Source organism: Protobothrops mucrosquamatus, unplaced genomic scaffold (assembly GCF_001527695.2).
Source record: "Protobothrops mucrosquamatus isolate PMUCROS unplaced genomic scaffold, P.Mucros_1.0 scaffold2216, whole genome shotgun sequence".
Lineage (NCBI taxonomy): Eukaryota > Metazoa > Chordata > Lepidosauria > Squamata > Viperidae > Protobothrops > Protobothrops mucrosquamatus.
This window is the reverse complement of record NW_015388308.1, coordinates 23556-46207: the sequence shown is the minus strand read 5'-3', so window position 1 is coordinate 46207 and position 22652 is coordinate 23556. Positions and strand designations below refer to the sequence as shown.

The following is a 22652-nucleotide window of genomic DNA, read 5'->3' as shown; positions in this document are numbered from 1 at the left end:
TAACTCCCAGAATTCCTGAGCCAGCATGGCTCAGCTTGGAAACCTCTCCCTTTCCCCTCAGCGTGGCTGGCTCAGGAATTCTGGGAGTTGAAGTCCATGAGTTGACAAGATCAGAAATGAGGAGGTGATCAGCCGCCTGGGAAAGCCAAGGGAACTCATCAAAACAATTAAAAAACGAAAATTAGAATATTTTGGACACGTGATACGACACCCAGAAAAATACGGCATACTCCATTTAATCCTCCAGGGAAAGATTGAAGGCAAACGAGGTCCAGGCAGAAGAAGAACATCGTGGATTCGAAATCTAAGGGACTGGCTTGGACAAAACTCAGCAGCACTTTTTCGTGCGGCTGCTGATAAAAACAGGATTGCCAACATGATCGCCAACGTCTGATAACGGATATGGCACAAGAAGAAGTCCCCAAGCCCTGGTCCGTGGCCGCGGCATGCCAGCAACCGATCCGTACAAACAAGCAAAGCCCCATCCGCGAGATGCAGGCACTATACAAAATCACACTCCCTCCGGTCCGCGGAAAAACCTCTCTCCACGGAAGCGGTCCCTCCACGGAAGCGGTCCCTGGTGCCCACAAGGTTGGGGACCTTTGTATTAGGGAATAAAAAATGCGTGGGGCCTAAAAAAGATTGTTCTCCTTGAGGACCTAATAGGGTTGAACTCCTGCATCCGAGGAGACCTCAAAGATGATCTGATCACATCTAGAATTGAATTCTCAACCATTGCCAAGTTTGTACCCGGTGCAAGATGCTAGCAATTAAAAATTGGTGTAGTTATTAAATGCACCAAGCTAGAAAAGGAGAGACTGTGGCACTTACTTCTACCTTCGGCCTAAAGCCCAAGCAAGAAGACAGTGAAGAAGGCAATGACAAATTATTTCTAAAAACATTGCAGAAAAAGCTGCCAAGATTTCTCCTGGCGGTCCCTAAGTGTTAAAGCAGTGGCCTTTTCATTTCCTCTATGACCGGGGTCCCCAACCCCCCGTCCGTGGACCGGTATTGGGCTGCGGCATGCCAGCAACCGGGCCGCAAAAACAAGCAAAGCTCCATCCGCGGGATGCAGGCAGCACACAAAACGTTGCAGCCTCCGGTCCGCGGAAAACCCTCTCTCTGCAGAACTGGTCCCTGGTGCCCAAACGGCTGGGGACCTCTGATCTATGAGCTTTTCAGGCAGTCGATAGCTGGGGGGGGGGGGGTTACAGCAGTACGTGGGTATGGTGGTAGTCCCTGACTTACAACCTTAATGGAGCCTGCCGAATACAACTGTAAGTTGTTGCCATCATGAAGTGAGACACCCACATTGATTGCCTTGCTCAATGACCGCTATCCTGTCCCTCCGAGGTGTGGTTGTCTAAATTTTCTAGTTCAGGTAGTCCCCCAACGACGGCAACTGTACCCAAAATCCAGGTCGCTAAGTGAGCTTTGCCCCATTTTACGACCTTTCTTACCCCCATTAAGTGAATCGATGCAGTTGTTTAAGTTGGTAACATGGTTGTTACCATTGACTTTGCTCATCAGACGGTCGCAAAAGGGGATCACGTAACATCCCCGGGACGCTGCGACCGTCATAAATAGGAGTCAGTTGCCAAGCCTCTGAATTTTGACCAGGTGATGGCTGCCACGGTTGCAAGTGTGAAAAACGGTTATCAGTCCCTTTTGTCAGTGTCGTTGTTATCTTTAAACAGTCGCTCAACGAACGGTTGTTAAGTCGACTACCTGACGACCGGCACACCACAGGGAAGGGAACCGGTAGGCTGGGTTGGAGAAAGGAACCTCGTATCCCGAGAAATTTCCAACGGTCACTGAGCGTACGGTCGTTAAGTCGAGGACTACCTGTCCTTCTTTCAGATTCTTACGTTTGCAACAGCAGGCAGGAACAGAACCAAAGAGAGCATCCTTTATTAGTGATGAATGGAACAATGACAGTGCCCCCCAACCTTGGGAGCACCGGGGACCGCTTCCTCCGAGGAGAGAGGATTTTTTCCCCCACGGACCGGAGCATGGCATGGTTTTGTGTGCTCCCTGCCTCCCACGGATGGAGCTTCGCTTTTTTGCACGGTCCGGTTTTCGGCATGCCGCGGCCCGGTACTGGTCTATGGCTCCGGGGTTGGGGACCTCTGAACTATGAGACGAGGGGATAAGGAACCCGAGAGGAAATGGGAGTAGAGTCCTGTTGCCTTCAGATTAATGTGTCTTCCCAGGGTCTCTTTTTCGTCGTCGTTGTCGTCTTGCTAGACTCAAGCTGCAGGTCCTTCAAAGGGTTCTCGGTAAAGGTCTGACGCAGCGGCCCTGCGAGCAAAGAAAAATAAGAATTGCAGAATGCAATCTGGGCTGGTCACCAAGGACCAGAGGATTTGTTGTCTTCCGAGCTTTGGGACTTGTGCTGGAGCCCCCCCCCCTTTCAGGCAACTTCTCCCTAGTCAGAGAGAGAAGGCTGGAGAGAAGTTGCCTCAAAGAAGAGGGAGGTGGTCAAGCTATTCTCCAAAGCACCTCAAGGCAGGAGAAGAAGCAACGGATGGAAACTAACCAAAGAGAGAAGCAACCTGGAACTAAGGAGAAACTTCCTGACTGTTAGAACAATCAATCGGTGGAACAACTCCAGAAGTTGTGGGTGGCTCCATCACTGGAGGATTTTAAGAAGAGACTGGACAGTCAGTTATCTGGAATGGTGTAGGGTTTCCTGCTTGAGCAGGGGGTTGGACTAGAGGACCTTCAAGGTCACTTCCAACTCCTATTCTATTCTGTTCTATTCTGTCCTGTTCCGTTCCATTCTTCATTCCATATTCTATTTTATTCTACTCTACTCTACTCTATTCCATTCTTCATTCCATATCTATTCTATTCTATTTCCTATGCTATGCTATGCTATTCTGTTCTGTTCTATGCTATTCATTCCATTCCTATTCTGTTCTATTTCTTATTCTATTCTATTCTATTCTATTCTATTCCTGTTCTGCTCTACTCTACTCTATTCATTCCATTCCTATTCTGTTCTATTCCTTATTCTATTCTATTCTATTATTTCCTATTCTGTTCTATTTCTTATTCTATTCTACTATTCTATTCTATTCTTTCTTATTCTATTCTATTCTATTCCTGTTCTGCTCTACTCTACTCATTCCATTCCTATTCTGTTCTATTTCTTATTCTATTCTATTCTATTCTATTCTATTATTTCTTATTCTATTCTATTCTATTCTATTCTACTCCTGTTCTGCTCTGCTCTACTCTATTCCTTCCATTCCTATTCTGCTCTATTTCTTATTCTATTCTATTCTATTTCTTATTCTATTCTATTTCTTATTCTATTCTATTATTTCTTATTCTATTCTATTTCTTATTCTATTCTATTATTTCTTATTCTGTTCTGTTCTGTTCTGTTCTGTTCTGTTCTGTTCTGTTCTATTCTATTCTATTCTATTCTATTCTATTCTATTCTATTCTATTCCTGTTCTGCTCTATTCATTCCATTCCTATTCTGTTCTATTTCTTATTCTATTCTATTCTATTCTATTCTATTTCTTATTCTATTCTATTATTTCTTATTCTCTTCTCTTCTCTTCTCTTCCATTCCATTCTATTCCATTCCCAGTCTAATCTAGTCTAGTTCCCTGAGGATGGGCCCAGCACGAGTCCAAAAGCTCAGAAGACAAAACCTTTGTTCCCGGTGACCGACCCAGATTGTATCCTGCAACATTACCCTGGGACGTCTACGTTCGCCTTCAATCGTGAAAAAATAAGAATTCCTCCCCAAGGCAAGCAATCCACCTTCCTTGCCCAAACCTTGAAGCATTAAATACGGACAGTCCTCGACTTATGAACACAACTGAGCCCAAAATTTATGTCGCTAACCGAGACATCTGTTAAGGGAGGTTTTGGGGCCCATTTTACGACCTTTCTGGCCACAGTTAAGGGAAATAAATCACTGCAGTTGTCAAATCAGGAACACAGTTGTTAAGCGAATCTGGCTTCCCCAGGTCGCAAAAGGGGATCATGTGACCTTGGGACACCGCGACCGTCATAAATATGAACCGATGACCATCATAAATATGAACCGATTGCCGTGCATTCGAATTTCGATCACGTGATCAGGGAGAACGCTGCAAAGGTCGTTAACTGTGAAAAAACGGTCGTAAGTCTGTTTTTCAGTGCCGTTGTAACTCCGAACGGTCACTAAACGAACTGTTGTAAGTCGGGGACTAATCTGTACGGGTCGGTGGCCAAACACCCCAAATTTTGCTCGGGTTGAACTGTAGAGATGCTGCGACGGCCGTACACGTGAGCACAAGTTGCAAGTCACTTTTTTTCAGTGGTCGCTATACAAACGGCCATAACAGCGAGGACTACCCGCCAAAGCGACTTACCCGCCGCCGCTAAAGTCAGGTGATTTTTGATGCGGTCCTCTCGTTCCTGTAATCGTCTTTTGGCCTGGAAGCTCTCCCATCCTAGGAGAGAGCGGAGGAGAAGGGAAGACGAGGTCGCTCAGCACGCCGGACCTTATGAAGGACATAACCCCCCCTCCCAGCCTTCGAACCCCCTTTTTCTCAACTCACCCGTTTTGAAACTGTCAAATAATCCTTTCGGGGCCTGTCCCGCTGCGGGCTTGTGAATTTCCGGTTTAGGCATGCGGAGGAAGGTGCGGACGGAGGGCGAACGTAACAGTAACACTTGTCCCAGCGAGTACAGGTTGGACGTCAACCAGTAGCTGAAAATGGCCTGCGCGGAAGACAACAACAACAAAAAAAAGAGAGGTCAAAAACAGGTTAGTCCTCGGTTTACAACCGTCCGTTCAGCGACCGTTCGAAGTTCCAACGGCGCTGGCGAACAAGCAAGCTGTTTTTCCACAGTTAACTCATTTTGGTAGCAAGCCGAGATAAAGGAAGCGAAGGGTCTCAAACAGTACTCAGCGCAGTACGACACACCGTGCACAAATTCGCAATCAAGGAACGACAAACTCACACAAACGGTGCAACAACTGATGGTGTTACCTAGTTGGGTCATGAAACGTCTGCTAAAAAACCACCGGGCTCGGAGGACTCCCCAGTCCTCCCCCTCTTCTTCCTTTCCTCTCTTCGTCCGTCCCCCTTTCTCCCTTCTTCTCTACTCCACACATCCCACTCTGTTCAAGCACTGATGAGGTTCCCTAGCTGGGTTATGAGACGTCTGCAAGAAAACAATCACGCTCAGAGGACTCCCCAGTCCTTCTTCTTCTCCCCCTCCTCTTCTTCTTCTCCACTCCAGTTTGTTATCTAGCACTGTTGATGTTACCTAGTTTGGTCATGAAACGTCTGCAAGAAAACAACCAAGTGCAGAGAGCACCAAGGACCCCACAGTTCTCCTCCTCCTCCTCGTCCCTGCAAACTCCACATATTTCTAGCACTGATGATGTTCCCTAGTTGGGTCATGAGATGTCTGCAAAAAAAACCCAGCCAAACTCACAGAGCCCCCAAGGACCCCTCTCCAATCCTTCTCCTCCTCGTCTCTGGAAACTCTGCACACTTCTAGCACTGATCATGTTACCTAGTTTGGTAATGCAATGTGTGCAAGAAAAGCTCAGAGAACACCAAGGACCCCAGTCGTCGTCGTCGTCTTCTTCTTCTTCTTCTTCTTCTTCTTCTTCTTCTTCTTCTTCTTCTTCTTCTTCTTCTTCTTCTTCTTCTTCTTCTTCTTCTTCCTTTCTCCTCCTCCTCCTCCTTTCTTCTCCTCCTCCTCCCTTCTTCTTCTCCTCCTCTTCTTCTTCTCTTCTTCTTCTTCTTCTCCTCCTCCCTTCTCCTCCTCTTCTTCTTCTTCTTCTTCTTCTTCTTCTTCTTCTTCTTCTTCTTCTTCTTCTTCTTCTTCTTCTTCTTCTTCTTCTTCTTCTTCTTCTTCTTCTTCTTCTTTTCTTCTCCTCCTCCTCCTTCTTTCTTCTCCTCCCTTCTTCTTCTCCTCCTCCTCCTTCTTTCTCCTCCTCCTCTTCTTCCTCCTCCTTCTAATGTCAGCAAAAAAAAAAGACCCTGCCTAGCTCATAGAGCGTCATCCACGCATTTCTCCATGACAAACACAAATAAACCAATGTCCAGAAAAAGTGCGGGTTTCAAATCCTGCCAAGGCCGAGCTGTTGGTTGCACCTGCAAGCAATCCGTGGCCTTTGGTGCGATGTCGCGATGAAGGAAGAGGTTCTTCCTTTCTCACCGTTGGGAAGTTGATCGTGATCGGCAACAACAGGAGAGGCATCACTCGGAAAACTGTTTTCATCACGTGGTAACTCGGATTGGAGACTCCAGTTTCTGCCCCAAACTGCAGAGGAGAGAGAGAGGAAGAGAGAGAGAGAGAGAGAGAAAGAGAGAGAGAGAGGGAGAGAGAGAGAGAGATATGATGTCATTACTGGGTAGTGTTTGAACTTCTACAACAGGGTTTCCCAATCTTGGTGACTTTAAAGACCTGTGGACTTCAACTCCCAGAATTCCCTAGCCAGCACGTGCTGGCTGGGGAATTCTGGGAGTTGAAGTCCACAAGTCTTTAAAGTCACCAAGATTGGGAAATCTTGTTCTTCAAATTCCTCTTTTCACATCTGTTTCTGCCCCCCCCTCCTCTTTTCCCCCAAAACAACCACCCTGTAAGGTGGGGTAGGCTGAGAGAGCAAGTGAGTGTGACCCAAAGTCACCCAACCGGCTTTCATGACTTAAGGCAGGACTAGAACTCATGGCCTCGTGCTGATTGGTCCAGTAGTCAATCGGTCAACTTTCACGCCTAAAGGGAGACTAGAACTCCCCGTCTTCGGGCGACTGGATCAAAGTCACCCAGTCTAGTCGTGCCCAAGGCGGGGCTAGAACTCCCTGTTGCCTGGCAATTGGCCCAAAGTCACCCAGTCAGTTTTCATGCCTAAGGCGGGACTAGAACTCCCTGTTGCCTGGCGATTGGCCCAAAGTCACCCAGTCAGTTTTCATGCCTAAGCCGGGACTAGAACTCCCTGTTGCCTGGCGATTGGCGGAAAGTAACCCAGTTAGTTTTCGTGGCTAAGGCAGAACTAGAACTCTCTGTTGCCTGGTGTTTGGCCCAAAATCATCCAGTCAATTTTTGTGCTTAAGGCGGGACTGGAACTCCTTGTTGTCTGGCAATTGGCTCAAAGTAACCCCTCCACTCCCATCTATTGGCGATTGGCCCAAAACCACCCAGTCAGTTTTCATGCCTAAGGCGGGACTAGAACTCCCTGTTGCCTGGTGTTTGGCCCAAAGTCACCCAGTCAGTTTTCATACTGAAGGCGGGACTAGAACTCCTCGTCACCTGGCCAATTGGCTCAAAGTCACCCAGCCAGTTTTCAGGCTTACGGTGGAACTAGAATTCCCAGTATCCTGGTTTCATGGCCTAGCATCATAACCAAGTCCTACCTCCAGAACAGCCCACATGGTGGCAGTTGTTATCAGGGGTAGAGCGTAGTAAGGATCCGGGGCTGTGAGGTCCGTGAACCACCAGAGCCCCCCTGTCTGCATGCTGGGCACAGGACACTCCGCCATTTTGCGCAGGGCAAAGAAGAACGAGATGAAAATGGGTGTCTGAGACAGAGGAGAGAAAAAGGTCAGGCGGGTGAGCCGGATAGCTAACACAAATTCCAAGCGCGTTAAGGGTCAGGTGGAATTTTGTGGAAACGGACCTGGATCAAGGGTGCGAGGAATCCTGCTCTAGGATTAAGATTATGCTGTTTCTGATACTGGTTCAGTTCCGTGTAAGCCTTCATAACTGGGAGATTAAAGGAGAAATAGTTTCAGGATGAGCAATATTGAAAAAACATTGCTAATTTTACTTCTTTCTTTCCTTCTTTCTCTCTCTCCCTCCTTCTTCCCCTCTTTATTTCTCTCTCCCTCCTTTTCTCTCTCGCTCAACCTCCCTCTCTCTCCTTCCTTCCTCTTCTTGCCCTTCCTTCCTTTTCTTCTTTCTCTCCCCTTCCTTCTTTCTCTCCCTCCCTTTCTCCTTCCTTCCTTCCTTCCTTTTCTTCTCTCCCTCCCTTTCTTTCCTTCCTTTTCTTTCTCCTTCCTCTTTCTCCTTCTTTCTTTCTTTCTTTCTTTTTTCTTCCTCCCTCCCTTTAATCAAATCCTCAATTCAGTCCAACCGTCTCTTGGGTCCTCGGGTTTTTAACCACACTCTAAACGTACATTCTTTCCGATTCCCCGACTTCCTGGCGTCAGTGATTCTGGAATTCATCTCGCTCATTTGGGGATAATGGTTATTGAGGAGGACCGCCTGTCGCTGGCTCTTCACAATCAGGGGGAAGACCAAACAGCGGGCCAGGACCGTGCCTAAAAATTTGAGACGGAGAGAAAACCTCGATTATTTTCAGGAGGACCAGCAGCTTGAAAATTACCCACAATGTAACAATATCCGTGTGAGGTAACTTGGGCTGAGAGTGAGTGACACTAGGTCACCCAGCCCCTTTCCATGGGTAAGGGGGACTGGAACTCACCATCGCCTGGTGATTGGCCCAAAGTCACCCAGCTGGCTTTCGCAGCTAAGGCGGGACTAGAACTCACCACCTCCTGGTGACTGGTCCAAAGTCACCTAGCTGGCATTCATAGCTAAGGCGGAACTAAAACTCACCACCTCCTCGTGATTGGGCCAAAGTCACGTAGCTGGCTTTCATAGCTAAGACGGGACTAGAACTCACCACCACCTGGTGATTGGCTCATAGTCACCTAGCTGGCTTTCATAGCTAAGGCAGCACTAGAACTCACCACCTCGTGATTGGCCCAAAGTCACCTAGCTGGCTTTCATAGCTAAGGCGGAACTAGAACTCACCACCTTCTCGTGATTGGCCCAAAGCCACCTAGCTGGCTTTCATGCCTAAGGTGGGACTAGAACTCACTGTCACCTGGTATCTAAGTTCAAGAACAGTAACCTGAAACCCTGATTTTTTTTTATTCCATTAATTTGGATTCAATAAAAGCAGACATACTATCTTAATCCTCCCTGGTCAGGATCCTGCAGGATGAAGAATTTTACCTTAATTTAATACTTTGTCTATTGTACTGACCTCTTTATTTTATATATATGGATTTGATGATAACAGAAGAACAGAGTTGGAAGGGACCTTGGAGGTCTTCTAGTCCAACCCCTTACTCCGGCAGGAAACCCTGTACCATTCCAGACAAATGGTTGTCCAATCTCTTCCTAAAAACCTCCCAGGCGTGGTGGCGCATTTTATGTCGATGTTTAAATATTTTACTTAAAACATTCACATGTAAAATATTTTATTCAAGTACATGACTCTTTATTTAAACTTATATTTGCGTTCGCATGTTAGATGATGTGTTCTGTTAATGTTGTGGACAAGAAGCAACGGGTGGAAACTAGTCAAGGAGAGAAGCAACCTAGAACTAAGGAGAAACTTCCTGACAGTTAGAACAATTAACCAGTGGAACAACCTGTCTCCAGAAGCGGTGAATGCTCCAACACTGGAAGTTTTAAAGAAGAGACTGGACAGCCATTTGTCCGAAATGGTGTAGGGTTGCTTGCCCCTTTATGACTCGTGGACTTCAACTCCCAGAATTCCTGAGCCAGCATGAGGGAAACTTTGGCCCCTTCATGACTCGTGGACTTCAACTCCCAGAATTCCTGAGCCAGCCTGGCTCAGCTTGGAAACCTCTTCCTTTCCCCTCAGCATGGCTGGCTCAGGAATTCTGGGAGTTGAAGTCCACGAGTCATAAAAGAGCCAAGGTTGCCTACCCCTGCCCAAATGCCTGAATTTTGATCACGTGACTGTGAGGGAAAAAGGTTGGACTAGATGACCTCCGAGGTCCCAACTTTATCATCATCATCATCATCATCATCATCATTATTATTTAAACCAGGGGTCTTAAAACTTGGTCCTTTTATGACTCGTGGACTCCCAACTCCCAGAATTCCTGAGCCAGCACGGGGGAAACTTTGGCCCCTTCATGACTCATGGACTTCAACTCCCAGAATTCCTGAGTCAGCATGAGGGAAATTTTGGCCCCTTCATGACTCGTGGACTTCAACTCCCAGAATTCCTGAGCCAGCATGGGGGAAACTTTGGCCCCTTCATGACTCGTAGACTTCAACTCCCAGAATTCCTGAGCCAGCCATGCTGAGGGGAAAGGGAGAGGTTTCCAAGCTGAGCCATGCTGACTCAGGAATTCTGGGAGTTGAAGTCCACGAGTCGTGAAGGGGCCAAAGTTTCCCTCATGCCGGCTCAGGAATTCTGGGAGTTGAAGTCCACGAGTCATAAAAGAGCCAAGGTTGCCTACCCCTGGACTAGATGACCTCCAAGGTCCCTTCCAACTTTATTATTATTATTATTACTAGCTGTACCTGGCCATGCATTGCTGTGGCTCTCGTTCACTCAGCCAACAGATGGCGCTGTTTTTCAAAAAAAGCATGTTTTTACCTGTCACAGGTGTGACATCTATATAATAGTAGGTATATAAAAATACGCGTGTATTCGAATGCAACGTTGTGTCAAAATTTCAAAGCAATCGGTGAAGAACTTTCGGAGATTTAAGATTTTGAACAAACGAACATTTACATTTTTATTTATATAGATTATGATGATGATGATGATGATGATGAATAATAATAATAATAATAATAATAATAATAATAATAATAATAATAATAATAATAATAAATAAGAGTGAAGGATTTCCCCCTATCACTTCCAAGGATATCTTTTTTAATGGGATTCTCCAGGGAGCGAATCTTTATTTTATTTTATTTTTTTCCTATCCAGGAGGTAAAAATGCCTTTCTCTTCCAATCTGCTTAACGACCCCAGCGGTCCTCTTTTACCTCCTACGATGGCTCCCCACCAAGGCAGCCCCAGGTCCAGGTGGAAAGACTCCAAAATCTTCATGATTAGACCCACGGGACTGAAGCCTCCCAGACCCAGTTCGGCCAAAGTCGATTCTTCCGCAACCTGGCTAAGTTCCTCTAAAGGTAGGACTGTCTCTACCGGCGCAGGTGCTGCAGCTTGAGCAACCTGAAAGAGGGGGGGGGGAGAGGAACACACCCTGATTATTATAGGTCAATGATGGCGAACCTTTTAGAGCAGGGCTTTTCAACTTTTTCACCCATTGTACCACTTTTAGGATATGGCAATATTCGAATACCACCAGTCGCCTAGCAAGGTGTCAAAAACTTGACGACCCCCCCAAAAAAGGAAAAAAGTGATAAAGTACAGGTAGTCCTCGACTTACAACAGTTCGCTTAGTGACTGTTCGAAGTTACAATGGCACTGAAAAAGGGCCCCCCAAGCCACAGCCGAGCAAGACACCTGCCTGCCCACCCGGCGGCGCTCTTCCTCCTGTCCGAGGTTTTCATTGTTGTGAGCATTTCTGTTGAGGATTGGCAGCGGAGGTGGGGTGGGGGGGTGTTTGGTCTTTATTCCCCCCGTCTGCTGGGTGGTTGCAGCAGGTTTTGGTCACTTCACATGACCCTGGGACACTGTGACCATCATAAATATGAATCAGTTGCCAAGCATCTGAATCACAAGACCCTGGAGATGCTGCAATATTTCAGCTGATTGGTGCTTCTTCAGGGCTCAGCAGAAGCGCCAGGATCAGTGCCGAGCTCCAGCTCGGATAGTCGCGTACCACCTGCCAGGTGCCAATGTACCACAGGTGGTACCTGTACCACTGGTTGAAAAGCCCTGTTTTAGAGACCAAGTGCCCCAAAACCGCCCCCGCCTCCCTGCCCACCCTCCTCTGCGCCCTGCCCACCCGCATGGCCACCCACCGCTTCCACGGCCCACCGCAGATCGCCCAGGCAGCCCAGCAGCGCCATGGCAGCCATACCCTCCACCCATGCCCCGCAACATCATCTGCATGTGACAGGGCGCGAGGGCAGTCTTGTCCCCGCTGCCTGGCTGCCACGCCCTTGGCTGTGCTGCTCTGCGCGGATTGCGCTCGGGGGCAACTCTCCTCCGGGGGACGTGGCGGGAGGCGGGGCTGGGGCGACGGTGCACGTGCCCACAGAGAGGGCTCTGAGTGCCACCTCTGGCATGCGTGCCATAGGTTCGCCACCAGTGTTATAGGTGGTGTGGAATATCCCCCAAAATTCCCAAGTCCTACGTCTCCTTGACCTCGCCTTGCTTTCCAAGCGCGCAGGTGTGTTCTCCTTACCTGCGCGCCTGCAGCCGCTGCGGTGCTCTGATGTCGGATTGCGGGCCTGAAAAGCACAACGTGGCAGTTCTGAGACTGCTGCGGGGAAGCCAACCGGCTTTTGACCTGGGACCATCTCAGAGGGGTGGATGTTCTGGGAACCTGGAAAGGAATAGCAACAGCACTTGAGACTTATATACCGCTTCGCAACACTCTCTGAGCGGTTTAAAGGAGTCAGCATCTTGCCCCCCTCCCAAAAAAACCACAATCTGGGTCCTCGGAAGGCTGGAAGGCTGAGTCCACCTCGAGCAGGTCAGGATCGAACTGGTGGCGGTCAGCAGAGTCAGCCTGCAATACTGCATGCTGACCACTGGGAAGGAAGGAAGGAAATAAAAAGGAAGGAAAGAAACAAAAGGAAACAAAAAGGGAGGACAGAAGGGCAGTTGCAATAGCACTTAAGACTTATCTACCGCTTCACAGCGCTTTACAGCCCTGTCTGAGTGGTTTACAGAGTCAGCCCGTTGTCCCCAACAGTCTGGGTCCTCATTTTATCCACCTCGGAAGGATGGAAGGCGGAGTCCACCTTGAGCCGGTCAGGATCGAACTCCTGGCAGTGAGCAGGGAGCTGGCCTGCAATAGTGCATGCTAATCACTGGGAAGGAAGGAAAGAAGGAAGGAAGAAAGAAGGAAGGAAAAAACAGGAAGGAAATGAAAAGGAACGAAATGAAAAGGCAGGAAGGAAACGAGAAGGAAGGAAACAAAAAGGCAGGAAGGAAATGAAAAGGTAGGAAGGAAACGAGAAGGAAGGAAGGAAGGAAAAAACGAAGGAAATGAAAAGGCAGGAAGGAAACGAGAAAGAAAAAAACAAAAAGGCAGGGAGGAAATGAAAAAGCAGGAAAGAAATGAGAAGGAAGGAAGGAAGGGAGGAAGGAAAAAACAGGAAGGAAATAAAAAAGTACAGAAACGAGAAGGAAACAAAAAGGCAGGAAGGAAATGAAAAGGCAGGAAGGAAACAGGAAGGAAGGAAGGAAGGGCAGTAGCAATAGCATTTAGACTTACATAACACTTCACAGGCTTTACAGCCCTCTCTAAGCGGTTCACAGGGTCTGCCTGTTGCCCCCCCCCCCAAAAAAACAATCTGGGTCCTCATTTTATCCACCTCGGAAGGATGGAAGGCGGAGTCCACCTTGAGCCGGTCAGGATCGAACTCCTGGCTGTGGGCAGTGAGTTGGCCTGCAACACTGCACGCTAACCAGTTGTGCCGCCAGCGAAGTTTGTGAAAAAGAACGGGCTTATACAAACAGTCCTCAGGTGACGACAGCAATCGGGACAGGTATCACTAAGCGATGCGGCTGTAAAGCAAAACATCACCTAACCGCATCGCTCATACAGGCAGTCCTCCATTTACATCTGTTATTTCAGTAACTGTTCGGGTTTACAAAGGTACTGAAAAAAGCGACTTATGGCCCTTTTTCACATGGCCTGTGCAGCCTCCTCTGTGGTCACGTGATTAAAATCCGAAGGCTTGGCAACTGGCACGTACTTATGACGGTTGCAGTGTCCCCGGGGTCCTGGGATCCCCTTTTCCGACCTTCTGAGATTCACTTAGCCACCATTTTACTAACGAAACAACCGCAGTGATTCACTTAACAACTGCGACGATGCCGTTAACTAGCTTTGAGTAATGAAACTTCTGCAAGAAAACAAGCCAGCTCGGAGCGCACCAAGGACCCCACCCCACCACCCTCCTCTTCCTGTTCTTCTTCCTCCTCTACTCTCCAAACCCAACTCTAGATTGATGATGTTACCTAGCTGGGTCACGAAACGTCTGTAACAAAGCAACCCAATTCAGAAGGACCCCACAAACCACAACCACCACGTTTTCCTCCTCCTCCTTCCCTCAATCCACAAACCTACAAAGTCCCCATGAAAAAGAGCAACTACTGTAAGGGGATTAAAGGCCTCAGGGGGGACATGATAGCAGTCTTCCAATATTTGAGGGGCTGCCACAAGGAGGAGGAGGGGATCAATTTATTTTCCAAAGCACCAGAAGGGAAGACAAGAAACAACGGATGGGAACTAATCGAGGAGAAAAGCAACCTGGAATTAACCCGACGGTTAACCCGCCCCTGGGTCAGGCTCCCTGCAAGGACGAGCAGCACAGGCCTGTGGCGGGCTGGACGGACTTGATGGGGAACTCATCAAATTTGCAGACGACACCAAGCTGGCAGGAATAGCCAACAGTCCAGAAGACAGGCTTAGGATACAGGAGGATCTGGACAGACTTGAACACTGGGCGCTATCTAACAAAATGAAACTCAATGGTGAAAAAAGCAAGGATCTACATTTAGGCAAGAAAAACCAAATGTATAGGTATAGTATAGGGCAGGGGTAGGCAACCTTGGCTCTTTTATGACTCGTGGAGTTCAACTCCCAGAATTCCTGAGCCAGCCATGCTGAGGGGAAAAGGAGAGGTTTCCAAGCTGAGCCATGCTGGCTCAGGAATTCTGGGAGTTGAAGTCCACGAGTCATAAAAGAGCCAAGGTGGCCTACCCCTGGTATAGAGGGTACCTTGCTCAATAGTAGTAACTGTGAGAGGGACCTCCGAGTCCTAGTGGACAATCACCTAAATATGAGCCAACCGTGTGCTGCAGCTGCCAAAATGGCCAACACAGTGCTAGGCTGCATTAACAGAGGGTCAGAATCAGGATCACGTGAAGTATTAATACCACTTTACAAGGTCTTGGTAAGGCCACACCTGGAATACGGCATCCAGTTTTGGTCACCACGATGTAAAAAAGATGTTGAGACTCTAGAAAGAGTACAGAGAAGAGCAACAAAGATGATTAGGGGACTGGAGGCTAAAACATATAAGGAACGGCTGCTGGAATTGGATATGTCCAGTTTAATGAAGAGAAGGACGAGGGGGGACATGATAGCAGTCTTCCAATATCTCAGGGACTGCCCCAAAGAAGAGGGAGTCAAGCTATTTTCCAAGGCGCCTGAAGGCAGGACAAGAAGCAACGGATGGGAACTAACCAAGGAGAGAAGCAACCTAGAACTAAGGAGAAACTTCCTGACACTGAGAACAATTAACCAGTGGAACAACCTGCCTCCAGAAGCGGTGAATGCTCCAACACTGGAAGTTTTTAAGAAGAGACTGGACAGCCATTTGTCCGAAATGGTACTATAGGGTTTCCTGCTTGAGCAGTGGGTTGGACTAGATGACCTCCAAGGTCCCTTGCAACTTTATCATTATTATTATTATTATATCCCATCGTGCGACGGGCGCGTAACGTCACAGCCCCCGTCCTTCCCCCCCGGGCATACCCACCTGAGGGTGAAGCGCCCCCGCCGCGATCCACGCTCGCCGCAGCGCCGCGAAAGCCGCCATGGTCTCCGACTTGACCGCCGCCGCGGAGGACCCGGCTGCCTCGTCACGTGACCGGAAAAGCCGTGCAGACGCTCTTCCGAGGCCGCCGCCGCCGCGGCCCTCTTGGTTACGGGCACGCGGCTTTGTGTCTCCCAGGCGACCTCCAAGGCGAAGGGCGACTTTTCTCGCGAGGGGGCCGGCGTTGATGGGCGGAAAATAAAACCCCCAAAATAAAATAACGACTTTGAGAGTGAAACGCCATCTGGGAAAAGGGTAAAGATTAAGATATTATCCATCGTGGCCATATTTGTCACGGGCACTTCGGTATTTCCTTTGGGCTTCCTGGTGCTCGTCGAGGCGATACGGAAGAGGAAGCGCGGCCATGTTTCTCGCGGGCAGTGATGCTTCCGCGATAGGTTCGGGCAAGTCTTCCCAGCTTAATATTTTTCCGCTTTGGCAACTTGAAGACCCGCGTCTCTTGCGCCGGTTGGAGCATCCTCGTTCTGATTGGCTTGCCGCCCACTCACCCCTCCTTCCGATTGGCTGACAAGCCTCCACCAATCAGAAAGACTCTCCTGCGTAGCAACAAGGCAGAGCGAACATTTTGGCGGGCTGTCGCCTGAGGAGGTTCATTATGGAGGCGCGTTGGTCTCTGTCGGCCCTGACGAAGTTTGCTGAGGAAAATTCTTGCCTTTTTGACACAGTTGGAACAGGTTGCCGCCAGACTTTTCCTGATATTTTTTTTTGCGCCTGTGGAAAAGTAATTATGAGGAGAAAGGACGTTATAAGGGGGGGGGGGGTTGAGGGATGCGGTAGTGGGAATTTCGTCCTCCTTTTGGTAGGAAAAGGGGGGGAAAACTGCCAGGAGAAAGCTGTTGAGGGAAGGAGGTCCGCCTTTTGAAAAGAGCAGATGGTGAGAGGCTCGGAGAGGTTGAATAATCTCAGATAAAAATCCCGAATGCATGCTGGCTGGGGAATTCTGGGAGTTGAAGTCCACAAGTCTTAAAAAAGTGGGCAAGATTGGGAAAATCTGCACTATAGGCCATGACGGGGTGTGTGTGTGAGGGGAAATATAGAAGTTTTCACGTTTTTGGAGGTTTCTCATGTAAATGAGGGAGGGAGGGAGAGAGAGAGAGGGTGTGTGTGTGTTTGTGTGTGTGAGTCACCTACCATGGCTTTTCTTTGTTGGCTTTTTGTAAGGCCTTTAAAACCTGACTTTTCCATTAGACATAAGGACAGAATAGTCACTGGAGCCCGGTTTCTGTATTTATTGCATTACTTGAGAAATTGATTATTTTTATGTGCCATCTTTGTTATTTGTTGTACTGTTTTATCCGTAATTTTTGTTTCTGGCTTTGCTCAAATGGGGTACCATATGCATTTATGGAATAAACCAATAGCCTTACAATCCACTAATAATGCCAATGTGGGATTTCTTGGTATTGCAGACCAACCATCAGGGTGGACAGTATCGACTTGATATCATTATGTGAACATCCTTTTAAGGGTGAGTTGGATACATTACATCAGGGGTAGTCAACCTTGGCTCTTTTATGACTCGTGGACTTCAACTCCCAGAATTCCTGAGCCAGCACAGCTGGCTCAGGAATTCTGGGAGTTGAAGTCCACGAGTCATAAAAGAGCCAAGGTTGACTACCCCCCCTGCATTACATGTTTTTCTAATCTCATGCTCCTGATATGCTGACCTTTTCTTTTTGCAACATATTACAGATTTAATTTGAAAAGATTTGTTAATTCAAAGCATAATTTTATGTAATAAATTTATAGACACATTTACACATATGCTCTCAGAGCAAATGGAAAACAAAATTAATAAATTTAAACTAGGGCAAAAGGATAAGGGAGGTGGGAAAACGTTTTTGCCTTGAATACAGCTTGGGTAGCCTTCATCCCAAGTCTCTCTTTTGTGGCGGTGGTTTGCTCGGATGCTGTGAGGTTCTATGGGGAAAAGTTTGGTGGAGTGACCCTGTGAATGGAAGAGAGCACAAGAATAAAACTTCTGTGTATTTTTTTTTCAAAGTAAAAACCACCTTGTATATCACCCCCCCTCCACTCCCAGGAACTTCTGCAATCAAGCTGGAAAAAAAAGATTGTTTGGATCTTATCAAATATCTGTTAGGTTTAGCAGCCTGAACCTTTACAAACCAGATGTTTTAAAAGGTTGTAGGTAGACTTTGGATGCTGCTGAACTACAACTCCCAGCATCCTATACCAGGACCGATGACATTGTAGTTCAGCAACGTCTGGAGAATAAGACCTCCCCTTTCTCAAATGCAAAATACAAGCATTTGTGATCATGGCTGGCAGCAGGTTAACAGTGAAAGAGGCTTACCTTTATGTGTTGAATCCAGTTGTTTTTTGAGATACTTCTGTCTTTCGTCTAGCTGATGAGCCATCTGGATATTCTGCCATCCTAGGAGAGATTAGAGCAGGAGGCAGCCAAACGTGCGTGACCATATGAATCTGGTCAACCCATTCCTGCCTTCAGCCATTTCCCCTCAACTCACCTTCCTTGATGCTCTTCAGAAAATCTTCCTGGGGAGGTACGCTCGTAGGATTGTGATTGTGTGTCACCCTCTCAGGAATGTGAAAAAAAGTACGAGCGGCAGGTAAACGGAAGAGTAATATTTGCATAATAGAGAAAAAGTTGGATGTCAGCCAGTAGGTAAAGATGGCCTGCATGGGAGAAAGAGAGCACAGAACATCAGATGATCTTCTGGGTTCTAGGTTTGCTTCGCTCCTTCCTGCACTGATGTGGTTATCTAGCCTGGTATAGAAATGTCTGCAGGAAAACTCAAGCTCACACCAGGAATCAGTTCAACACTGAGCTAAGTATATTCTTTATTGAAATTAGGTGATCTCTCCCTGCACCACTGAAAAACAGAAATGACACGAGTGGATGCAGTCCTATCTTATATGGACTAGACGCTTAGTTGATAACAACCTGCTCTACATCTCTGCCCCTGATGAGCTAAGTGAGGCTGCTGATGTCCTTAGTGCCTGAAAGTTGTGGAGGAACAACAGGCTTTTAGTGGCTTTTAGGTTTTAAGGCCTTCTGCATCTGGGGATTTACCATCTTCGTGTTAGATGGGGTTGCCCTGCCCCAAGCAAACCTCATGCACAGCTTGGGGGTTCCTCCGGAGTCAGGACTCCTGCTTGAAGAGTAGGTGGGAGTTGTGGCCAGGAAGGCCTCTGCACAGCTTCATGCTGTGTGCCAATTGTGCCCTTTCTTGGGTCAGGAGACTCTACTTTCTGTCATTCCTGCCGTATTCACCTCCTGAATGGACTACTGTAGTGCACTCTACACGGGACTACCCTTGAAAAAATATCCAGAGGTTTCAGTTGGTGCTGCTGCAGTAATGCCTACTCCAAGATCTGCATGTGTTACACCTCTGCCACTTGAGGTGCCCTGGTTGCCAGTTTGCTTCTGGGTCCAATTCAAGGTGTTTTTTCCTTCAAAGCTCTACATGTCATGGAATTGAGATATTTGAACGACTGCCTCTCCCTGGTTATATCCACTCCTATCAGGTCCGGCAGGAGAGACACGTCGTGGGACAGGGACTGTTTTATTTGGGGCTAGGAAGAAAGCCCTTTCTGCTATTAAGATCCCAGCCCTGTGTAACACCCTCTCTTAAAATACGGCTTTGTCAACCAGTTTGGGGAACCCTTGGTAGAATGGAGCCTGTTAGATGCTTGTACGACTTTTTAAAAAAAATCTTTTATTATTTTTGTAAATAACTTGTGGTGGCAAACATACCTAATCTGCTTCCTACTTTTCCCCACAACAACCCTGTGAAGTGCTTGGGCTGAGAAAGAGTGACTGGCCCACCTAGCTGGTTTTCATGCCCAAGGCAGGACTAGAACTCAAGTCTCCTTGTTTCTAGCCTGCAGCCTTAACTACTAGACCAAAGTACACTATATGTTTTTTCACCAGTTTATTTGCTTCTATCTTATTTTAATTAAATATGTTGTTTTAATGGTTTTAATATACTCTCGATTATTACTACGTATGCTGTCCAGAGTCACTATGTGAGATGAGTGGCTATACAAATACAATTAAATAAACGAACAAATAATTTGTAGAACAAAGTGTGGAAAGCATGCAGGTTTCCAGCAGTGCCCCCTTTGAAGCTATGAGACTTAAAGAAAGTTATGTCTACCTCTTTGCCATCTTTGCCTTGCACAACTGCAATCTGCACATGACAGTGAGACAGACTGCCTATACGTTTGATTAACAAATAAAAATCCGTGGGGTTTTCCGCAGAACCCAGCTGAAATGCCCTCTTACCGTTGGAAAGGAAATTATGAACGGAAGGAAGACCACGGGCATCACTCGGAAAACCTTTTTCATTAGCTCCAGGTTTGGGTGTGGAGGTCCTGATTGCATCCCAGTCTGAAGGAAAGACAGGTGTTATCCAGTGACCACTGCTCAATTTTCTACTCTTCCTGCTTCACGTATCTATCCCAGTCCTCAATCCACACCACCAGGATGGCTTTGAATTAGCCTGACAGGAAACAAGCAGGTCAAAGATCCAGGCAGAGCCAGGCTTCGGATAAATGGAGAGCCACTCAATCCCTAGTCAAGATCTGGGTAGATTTTTACATGGTCCACCCCAGAAGCCCTCTCTCATGCCTACCAATTTCTTCAAAATCCCGACAGGTGGAGGAAGAGATCTGGGGGAACGCTAGGTAAAAGCTAAGTGGAAGCAAAATCTGTGGCTAGCCAGACTTCGCTTTCAAATTGCCCAAATCGTACCTCCGTAACAATCCACATGGTGACAGATACCATCACCGGAAGTATGTAGTAAGGATCCGGGGCTGCGAGGTCCGTGAACCACCAGAGTCCCCCCGTCTGCATGCCGGGCACAGGACACTCCGCCATTTTGCGCAGGGCAAAGAAGAACGAGATGAAAATGGGTGCCTGAGACCGAGAAGAGAAGAGGTCAAGCCGGTAAGCCGTGCACACGATAACACATTCCAAGCATGTCACAGAAGCTGACCTGGACAAGAGGCGTGATTAATCCTCGCAGGGGGTTAATATTATGGGTCTTCTGGTAGTGTTCCAGATCCATGACGGCCTGCGAAACTGGGAGCAAAAGAGACAGGAAATGTGAGGCTAAGATACAACTAAACCTGTCTTGCAAGTGTTGCTTATGAGCACTTCCTGTCCTCCAGATAGTGGACTACAATTCCTATCTCCTTCAACCATAGTAGTGCATTTTAGAGGCTGGTAATATTAATGGAAGATCACCTTTCCATCCACGTCGTCGTCCTTCAGCCTGATCTCAACGGCTGCTGTTTCAGACTTTGATTTAATCCTAGAACCTTATTTTAATCCCACTCAGGTTTGATCCCATTTTAAACTTACACTGTTGTCTGTTGCCAGTCTTCTTGGCTTCGCTGATTCTGGCAGTTAATGCAGTCATTTGGGGTACGTGGTTGTTTAATTCGATTGCGTCTCGCTGGCTCTTTACAATGAGTGGGAACACCAGGCAGCGTATACATACCGTGCCTGGAAATTGGGCAGGAGAGAAGAATTGCATTACTTTGCAAGGCAACTACAAGGTTCAGGCCCTCAAGAATTTACCCTAGAGATGCAGAAAGTCCATAGCTGGATGGGAGGCTGTGATGAGCCACAGGAATACAAGGTGGGAGGTCATTTCCCCAAAATAATTTTTTTTTTTTTAAAAAAAAACCTCAAGACTCCACTCTGCTGATTTGGGACATCTGTGAGAACGAAAGAAATTTATACAGTACCCCCGATGTCAATTCTGTCTACCAATTTTGGCCTGGCTTACCAGCCAGTTGTGATTTGACTTCTGTTCCCAGTCACAATGCGCAATTCCTGGTCCACTGGCATACACACAGTCCTCGACTTACCACAGTTCATTTAGTGACTGAAGTTACAGCAGCACTGAAAAAAGAGACTTATGTCCCTTTCCCCCCCACATTTATGACATTGCGTGGTCATTATTATTATTATTATTATTTATTGAATTTATATACCGCCCTATCTCCCTTACGGGACTCAGGGCGGTGAACAGGCAATAATAAAAGCCACAATAAATATACACAAATTTCTGTCTAAAATCAAATTAAATAACAGGCCTGCTCTAAAAATACCCCATACAAAACCCCCACTAAAACATAATCAAACTATGCCAGGCCGGCCGCACGGAATACATGAGCCTTCAGGGCTCGACGAAAAAGGCGCAGGTCCGCAACTGTACGTAGGTCGGGGGGTAGGTCATTCCAGAGGGCAGGAGCTGCCACAGAGAAGGCTCTCCCCCTGGGGGTCGCCAGCCGGCATTGTCTGGCCGACGGCACCCTAAGGAGGCCCTCTCTGTGGGAGCGGACTGGTCGAAGGGAGGTGTTTGGTAGGAGACGGTCTTGCAAATACCTAGGTCCATTGCCACGGAGCGCTTTAAAGGTTGTTACTAACACCTTGAAGTGCACCCGGAAGGCCACAGGCAGCCAGTGCAGCTCGCGCAGGAGAGGTGTTACATGGGAGCCTCTAGAGGCCCCCAGGATCCCCCGCGCGGCTGCATTCTGAACTAGCTGGAGCCTCCGGGTGCACCTCAAGGGGAGCCCCATGTAGAGAGCGTTGCAATAGTCCAGGCGGGAAACGAGGGCTTGAGTGACCGTGCGTAGAGCGTCACGATCCAGAAAGGGGCGCAACTGGCGTATCAGGCGAACCTGATGAAAAGCCCCCCTGGCCATGGCTGTCACATGATCGTCTAAAGACAGCCGAGCATCCAGGAGGACGCCCAGGTTGCGGGCCCTCTCCGCGGAAGCTAATGACTCGCCCCCGATAGCCAGAGATGCAACCAACTGGCTATGATGTGACGCCGGAAACCACAGCCACTCGGTCTTGGACGGGTTGAGTCGAAGCCCCATCCAGACTCGCACGGCCTCCAGGAACCGGGACATCACTTCCGTGGCATCGTTGGGGTGGTCCGGGGTGGAGATGTACAGCTGGGTGTCATCTGCGTACTGATGAAACTCCACCCCGAAACCACGGATGATCTCACCCAGTGGCTTCATATAAATGTTGAACAGGAGAGGCGAGAGGACTGACCCCTGTGGTACCCCACAAGTGAGGCACCTCGAGGTCGACCTCTGCCCCCCTGCCAACACAAATTGCGACCGGTCCGAGAG

The 22652-nt window shown here is 47.9% G+C and overlaps 2 protein-coding genes across 2 annotated transcripts in view; both read right to left on the bottom strand.

Annotated features, from left to right (window-relative positions):
* Positions 1-1897: 1897 nt before the first annotated feature.
* On the bottom strand, positions 1898-15529 carry OXA1L (OXA1L mitochondrial inner membrane protein). The gene is made up of 10 exons (XM_015824382.1): positions 15435-15529; positions 12122-12262; positions 10791-10980; positions 8142-8285; positions 7643-7728; positions 7380-7544; positions 6184-6288; positions 4566-4728; positions 4377-4457; positions 1898-2301 (listed from the first exon to the last, which is right to left on the bottom strand). Exons 1-10 carry the CDS (start codon positions 15492-15494, stop codon positions 2192-2194), a joined length of 1245 nt encoding a protein of 414 aa, XP_015679868.1. The 5' UTR covers positions 15495-15529; the 3' UTR covers positions 1898-2191.
* A 1695-nt stretch (positions 15530-17224) lies between these two features.
* The window catches only part of LOC107295088 (mitochondrial inner membrane protein OXA1L-like), an 8946-nt gene continuing 3518 nt past the window's right edge, over positions 17225-22652 (bottom strand). The window contains exons 4-10 of the mRNA XM_015824381.1: positions 20863-21006; positions 20495-20580; positions 20251-20415; positions 19783-19887; positions 18002-18170; positions 17827-17907; positions 17225-17460 (exon numbers count right to left, since the gene is read on the bottom strand). Coding sequence (XP_015679867.1) covers positions 17381-17460; positions 17827-17907; positions 18002-18170; positions 19783-19887; positions 20251-20415; positions 20495-20580; positions 20863-21006 — 830 coding nt within the window. The 3' untranslated portion in view covers positions 17225-17380. The remainder of the gene's footprint in view (positions 17461-17826; positions 17908-18001; positions 18171-19782; positions 19888-20250; positions 20416-20494; positions 20581-20862; positions 21007-22652) is intronic.